The 8154-nt window shown below is 33.1% G+C and overlaps 1 protein-coding gene across 2 annotated transcripts in view; it reads left to right on the top strand.

Annotated features, from left to right (window-relative positions):
- The window catches only part of LOC111045018 (serine/threonine-protein phosphatase 2A regulatory subunit B'' subunit gamma), a 68107-nt gene extending 64331 nt beyond the window's left edge, over positions 1-3776 (top strand). For both annotated transcript variants that reach the window (XM_039432533.1, XM_022330333.2), the window contains exon 5: positions 2110-3776. In XM_039432533.1, the coding sequence (XP_039288467.1) occupies positions 2110-2325 (216 nt within the window). In that variant the 3' untranslated portion in view covers positions 2326-3776. The remainder of the gene's footprint in view (positions 1-2109) is intronic.
- Positions 3777-8154: the final 4378 nt, after the last annotated feature.

Below are 8154 nucleotides of genomic sequence, written 5' to 3' on the forward strand. Positions count from 1 at the left end.
TGAACCATTGCTCGGTTGATACTGCAACTCAGTGGAGTGATGGGGGAAGTTTTGGAATGCATAGATGACTCATTCACTGACACCACCCCATTCAATAGTTTTGTGCAGCAAAAAACTGACACTGTTGTACTTTTTGCAACAGCGCGACTGCCGGAAGGTTAAAACAATAATACGTATCAATAACTACTAATTCAAATGTTCGTATACATTGAAATACAATAGAAAACAAAATTCCTACACAAGTGATGAAACTACTAGCATAGGATTACTACTTGTCTGATTAACATTTCAAGCATTAATGTACGTATTAAAGTTTATTGAAGCTATGAAACAAATAGAGCTGTAGATGCACACAGTAGATTAAAAGGATAAGAGTTTTGAGAATTGAAATATGAACCAAGATAATGCTATCTAAAAAGAAAAATTGAAAGAGACATTTCCCAAAAGACACAGAGTCTGAGCGAGGGCATGAGTTGTACATTTTTTGCAGAAACAAAAATAACAATACATTTATGATACAGATTAACTGAGAAATGAATGCTCAGTAATTTCGAGAAAAACAATAAAATAAAAATGTCTAGTAGAAAATAAATAGAAATGAAATCCTATCAACAGTTCCAATAATAAGGAAATTTAAAAAATGACGATTCAGTAGGAACTTCACCTAAAGCTGTTTTCCGATGCTTCATTTGGCAATTATTATTCTTGTACATGGTGCGGCAGAACCGAATAAGCTGTTTTAAGTGGCAATAAAAAGTCACTCAGTATAAATAGAGAAGATATCTTCCCATATTTTGAATCGGTAAAGAGGAACAATGTCTATTGACTGAAACAATACAGTACAATGAAATAAAAACACACCTATATCTAGCATAGGATTACTACTTGTCTGATTAACATTTCAAGCATTAATGTACGTATTAAAGTTCATTGAAGCTATCAAACGAATAGAGCTGTAGATGACAGTGACTCAGTCGAATTTTTACAACAATACATTTTTGAATCCGATTTATCAAGTTTTTAGCAGCTGTTGCACACATGTCGCGGTGTGTGGCATTCACTTCATCAATAATTGTCGTTTTTCGGTTCTTAATGGATTAATCGAGGGGTCTCTTCAGCCCATTAGCGGGAATTCTGCTTATTCGCTTATCTATTTAGATGAAAATGTGCCTCGTCACCACTAAAGAAAGCTGTATTCTGAGGAATCTGAGTACGAATTTTTGCACACCAAACTTTGTCGGGCGTAATTCTTGAGCAATCATCATTTAAAAAAATATAGACATTCTTCAAATCGAAATTCAAAAGCATTCTCAAACTGCGGTATTAAATCCCTATTGAAATAGAATGTGAATGTCTAAGACCAGTGATCGTTGGACTGTTGCTGTTCACTGTTGCTGCACATTTTCTTCCGTTCTAATGGATCTGAGACGACTGTTGTTAGTGTACTACCAGTTCGCTACAAATGCTATGCTGCACCCAGGATGGCGATGTTGGCTGCAATGTTGATCTGTTTTCTCAAAAAGCTCGTTGATCACAGATTTAGATTGTTTTCGTAAAAACTGCGAACGGCAAACCCACAATGTGCATCGATCCAAATCATGTTGTCTACTAAAATTTGTATGAATAATGAACAATAATTGACTATGGGAAAAATGATAACTCCACCACAGTCTATGTGACAATCAAAGCAAACTGCTAAATCGTTTCTGCCGCCCCTTGTATTTGAGAATTCACCACTTCTTTCTTACAACCTAGAAAATTGTCAAATATTTCAGCCAATGTATTTTCTATTGTTCTCATTATCTAATTGAATTTTTGCTCTATTTGTGTACTTGATATGGTTTGGAATTTGATCAATCTTGTTGTGTGTCTACACAATAATAACAACATTTATCTGCAATTCTAAAATCCAATTGTTATAAAATCTGAGGATGAACTCGGATTTATGTGTTTGATGACACATGTGTCTGAGGTTCGATCTCTATTTGAACTCTATCGGAGTTTATTGAGCCCAGCCACATAAATGAGTTAATCATCCCAGTTGTTTTGTCGACTGATAAATAAGGCATACTGAGGAAGTGAGTGATGAGTTGATTTGTGGTTTGGCAGATCTCAATTCCAATGGCGCAGATGAATCCCAACTCGTACCTGAGCAAGATGTTCTTCCGCACGGCTGACATTCTGATGGCTCTGCACTTCACGCTCGACCCCTACATCTATGTGCTGCAAAAGTGGCCTCTCTTCCGCGCGCTCTGCTTCTCTAAACCAAACAGTCGCATCAATTCGCTCAAAACCACCACTCACGACAATTTGGTCCCTCGCTAGTCAAATCTACCTCATTCTATGTTCATTTTTCATTAGTTATAGTATGGGCTGTATGCATAGTCCAAGTTTAAAGCTTGAATTGAACTCTGAACTCTGGCGGATTAAATGTAAATGGTGTTTATAAATCAATATTAGGCTGGCCACTAACGGTTGAACGTGCATTATACATAGTCGACTTACATTGTTGTGTCATCACAACTGTGATCACAGCGAAAAACTTCAAGCAACATTTTATGAGGTTATGCTTTTGTTTTTTCGATGTTTTTTGTTTGTTTTCTTCGCTACTCCATTTGAGATTAAATGTATTATTTGTCTATCATTATAATTTGCAATTTTCCAGAGGTTTATTTACTGTTTATTTCAAATTAGAAGTCTTTCACTAATAACAAAACATGCATGATGAAAATGGGTGTTTTCATTATAAACATGCACGTTAATCATGTGTATCACGCATGTTTTACCGTTAGTAGCCTTTTAGTCTTGAAATACAAATACAATTGTTACATTTGAAAATTAATTTTTTGGTTGAGGGAAAAATTGAATGCTAAAGTTTTGCTTACCAACAGTGCGTGCAATATTTCTGCATGAATCCGCCTTAATTCATTGAACGTCTCTGTACCTAAGCGCTGCATAGGTAGAAACCCTAATTTCATTTTTTTCTACCAGTTTCATAAATTTATTCTTGGAGAAAAAATAATTTCAAAATTCCGTTCCCTAAGTCACCTGTATAAGATTACAATGGAAAGTAGTATAAAATATCTTTATCAGCCTCAATAGAGTATCAAAATTTGATGTATAGGTCAGTTAACACAATACAATACAGCACAATAAAAATACGGTTTATGCAACGCTGCAATAAAAAGCGACAGTACATTCGACTCAAATTTACATTTCTGTACTGTAATACATAATTTCTTATTTCTAAATCATTTTAATATAATTTTCCCCCATATATTTTTGACAGAATAGACAGATTATTCAATACAGGAATATTGCTGATACAGTTCTGAACCTACTGTAATCAAAACGCTTTATCTCAATTGAAGCCTATTCATAATTTTATTTGCGACATTAGTGGGGACTTTGGAGTCTGTCGTATCCGCCGGATCAAATCTGTTCAGATAATATGGTTTAAACTTTACAGTGCAAATGGCCCAGATAGGTGTAGTCAAACTTACCTCATTTTATGTTTATTTTTTAATTTATACTATATTAAGGTTGTTAATTCACCTTATTTTATTTTTCTGTTTATAAGTTATAAGTGTTTTAATCTCAATCGTTGCTACTAGTAAAATATGTAATCGTATGAATTTGATGCTGTGGCACAGGCCTATGAGTGTTCAAGTGATAATCGTATTTTGATTGTCACTTTTCATGTGCAAAATGTAGTTGTGTATCATAATATACTACAAAGTATTAAATTGAATTAATAAAAATATATTGTATCTCAATTCGTTATTCATCTCAATGTTGGTGATTTCTTGGTGTTAGGATTACAACTACAGTAGTTGTAATTGACATTAGTCTAAAGTCTTGAGTATCTTCCAATCACTCCTCACACTCCATCTCAGACGACAATACATTATCAGGGGCCTATTCCTTAAAAAATGGGAGATCAGATTTCAGAATTTGTAAACTAAAAATTGCATAGCACCTGACTGCAAGATATGCACATTCTAGAGAAGTGTAGCTCGGTGTTTGTGTAAAGAAATTGAGTATGTCTAGTGTATGAGCATCACACAATCATCAGCTTTTTCATTATGGTATTGTGGCACTGGTGATGGTATTCAATCAATATATTCATTTCATTTTCTAGTAGATAACTCAGCCCTCTGTGGTAACGACTCATTTTAGATTTGAGTATTGAATCTAATCCAATCAGTGAAAAGAGTGTTTTACGGTTATGGACTATTCTTGAAATTGCCCTAGTAAAGCAAACTTTGGTTACCCTGCAACCAATAAAAAGAAACCATCTAGAATTGTTCTGACTGGTGCCTCAAAGATTGCGTTACGTAAAGACGTTATAAAAATCGTTAGTTTATTATCATGATCTGTGTTGTCCACAAAATCTTCAAACCCCGTTTACATATTAGGAGAAAGCGAAAATTGAAATCACAAACTATATTAGCTGATTGATGATAAATTCGATTGTTGTTCATTATTATGTATTTTTATGCTGCTAATCTAAGCAGATTTGATTGAGACAGGAACTAATAATAGGAGAAAGTAAGAAAAATAGACAAGGACGATTTTCTTAGGTTGCAATGCTATTGTGAATTGAATCATATTGAGAACTTGAACTAAGATATTTCATTTTATTCTTGAACAAAGATTATTTTATATAATTTGAATTAAGATATGTTGTTTGAGGTTCTGCTTGACCACCTTTTCCCTGGGCTCCGACCCCCCAGAGGAGAGTGTCAAGCGATTTCACCAGAGTGACTGTCCATGTGGTAAGCAATAATACTGGGTCCGTTACCATTAAATCATTTACTCGTACTCTGAGTAGACAGAGTCAGCAAAGAATGATAGATTTCTGCATTTGACCTGCAAGCACAGTAGCAGCTCTCTCACAGGCTGGAATGGTTTCTAAGGTTGACCAAATATAAGGCTCTCATGCCCCAAGTACGCCTACAATCAACACCACCATTCTCACAGAGTAGCCTGGGTTTAGCCTGCGCAGCTCTATTAGTAGGTCATGATATTTCGTCTGTTTTTCCTCTTCTTTGGTGACAGTGTTGCCCTCAGCTGGTGCTGAAAACTCAATAACACACATTGTCTTTGAAGCAATGTCAAGGAAGTTTTTTCTCTTCTCTCAAAAATGAAAGCGTAGAATGAGATCAGCTAACTACACTCTGGAATAAGGTCATCTTTTTGCAATGATAATAATTATACTAATGCGAGAATGATTCCAAATCTCGCTCATAATAAACTGGCTTCGAGCCAACATTGCACGAGCAACAGATTTCCCAAATTGTTACCCCAACAAACCACTGATTCCAATTATCTGATAATAAAAATGAATAAAAATTTATCTTGAAAAATATCTTATGAATTTTGTTTATTAGTGAGTGACATGGATGGACCTTGGCATTTCAATACATTGCCATAAAAATTTAACGACATCAAATAATTGTCCAATCGTGTAATCAACAATACCTTACGGTGTCATTTATTACCATAGAGCAGATGTCAGGCTTTGAACTTTAGCAAATTTTAAAACATATTATCTAGAAATGATGACCTACACAATAATCCAGACTTGGAATTTTTAAAGATGCATTCTTATCATGAATTCAATATCAATTGGTTCAGATATTATAATTTTATTTATTCTTTCGCTGTTCTGTTATCTGGCCTACTATTTGGTCGGTTCTCTGTCCTATTTTCTTACAAATAAATATGTTTTCTCTTGATTTCCACTTTGGAATATGTCATGGAATATACTTTGTACTGCTCTGGTTTGGCTTCCCATATATTGCAGTATCTGCTTATATTTTATTCACTATTCATTCACTGAAATAAACAGAGAAATACGCTACATCCCTTATTTCACTATTCATATTTCTTATTTTCTTTTATACTCACCAAACATGATGACAAATGGAACTCAATTCTAATTTCATTTTTTTCTCATTCTTTTCATAGAAGGTAATTTCGAGCGGACCAAGGAACGATTCCATTATTTCGTTGAAATGGGCTGACTGAGTTGAAGAATTCACGTAATGAATTGAAAATAACACTTTAGAATCAAAATTATCTCTAGTATTTAGAACCCTACTTCAAAATTAATGGCATTTTAAACATACTATCTTGATAAATTCAATCTGCAATATAATTCTATAATTATGGGCTGGATAGAAAATACATTCTCATGAACAAAAAATAGATCGAAGGATCTATTCCAGTCATTTCCAATTCACGCTTTATCATCGATATTCTCGGAAATGCCACACCTTATTAGTACGATAATCGGTATTGTTTAATATTTCAATAATGTGATAGTTAATCAATAATTGCAGCATGACAGCACACTAATGAGGCTAATTCGTTGACAATAACTTATATTGTTCATCAAATTTGTTGGATGTTGGTGGTTATTGAACTATAAACTATGCTGTGCGATAATTCCAATTTATATTGTTGAACTGTACATTGTTGTTTAGTTTACCAGTATGGTAAAATTTGTATGGGAAGATCAAGTGACTACAGTAATGTATATCATTAGATTATAATTTATAATCGGTCAAACTCTCATTAAAAAATGTTTTATTCAAAAAGCATTGCACACAGTATACATGTAAAAGTTAGTTGACTGCACTTTAAATAAATTTCAGATAATAATAAATTATCTTCCAGAATCACAAGTAGGCCTATGCAAGTTGACATATCCGCGGCAAAAAAGATAATATTGGATTAGCGTTTTATTTAAATGCTACCAATTCATTCAAACGATTGTTGATACTCTTATTTTGTCATCCCTACTCAATAATTATAATATTCAATGCTTAAAACATGTTATAATAAACAATGCTTGAACCCGAATACAGACCCTTGAGGTCCATATATATGTGCAATTAACTAATGTTTGTATACAATTTTCTTGTCTTGTCGAATAAAAAAATTGAATTTGAAATCAGAATAATTTCGTTAAGTTTACTGTTAAAAGCTGATAGTTCATACATAATAACTTGCTTTTCAGCTCCTCAATAACTCTTCCATAATTATCATTAGTTCTCTTTTTTATGTATTATACATGACGTGCAGTCAATTATCATATTTTATTATTAGTCTTAAACTCATAGTTGTAGTTGAGTTCGAACGTCATCAGGGAAAGACCAATTTTGCTTAGCGCCTTTCAACTATATATATATAGCACATAACAGAAGACACTTTACAGTTTGTAATATAAATTAAAATAGGGGACACGATATAAATAGATTGAAAACACTTAAAAACTTACATTAGAAATGGGGGAAATTTTCGGAGACTGTGTCTCCTTTCTCAACCGAGAAAACTGCAGTTTTGAATCCAACGGTTAGGATTCAAACAATCCAACACAACCTCGGTTGAGAAAGGAGACACAGTCTCCGAAAATTTCCCCCATTTCTAATGTAAGTTTTTAAGTGTTTTCAATCTATTTATATCGTGTCTCCTGTTTTAATTTATATATATATATATATATATTTGCTCACCAGATTTTCATATTCAGTAAAAACTCACACAGCTTTTCTCTCTTCGCTTCATTTTGTCCCCACTCTTGGCCGTTTATCTCTTTTTCAATTTCCATTTCTATCACAAATATAATTTTTGGTCATTTTTGCAAGTATTGAACCTTTAATCTCAACATTTTCTATCCATTCTCATCCATTTTCCTAGTGATTAAACATAATTTTAGCTCAAATATATTATTTTTGGACAAAAATTGAACTTGAGATTTCAACAGTTGAAACATAACCTATTTTTTCGGGCATGTTATTCGTTATCAAAATCTGAGAATAGAATAGTTTTGGGCCATGCCTGTTGTTCTTTTCCGATCATATTTAGGCCTATATTATGATTTGTCATTATATTTAAAGATTAATAAATAAATTCTCCTAATAACTAGTTCATAATTAAATAATTATCAATTTAATATATCTCTTCTATTATTTCATTATACACCAAATGATAAATGTAGTTTGCAATACTTTTACAATGGCCAATTTTAGCCGTATATACTTTGAGTATTTTCATATCAGATACAAGAAGACTACACATTATTGTTTTAATGTCCAAATATAGTTTTCACCCAAGTTGCAGATATTTGTGTGATGTTTTGACAGGTTT

The sequence above is a fragment of the Nilaparvata lugens genome, chromosome 7 (assembly GCF_014356525.2).
Source record: "Nilaparvata lugens isolate BPH chromosome 7, ASM1435652v1, whole genome shotgun sequence".
Lineage (NCBI taxonomy): Eukaryota > Metazoa > Arthropoda > Insecta > Hemiptera > Delphacidae > Nilaparvata > Nilaparvata lugens.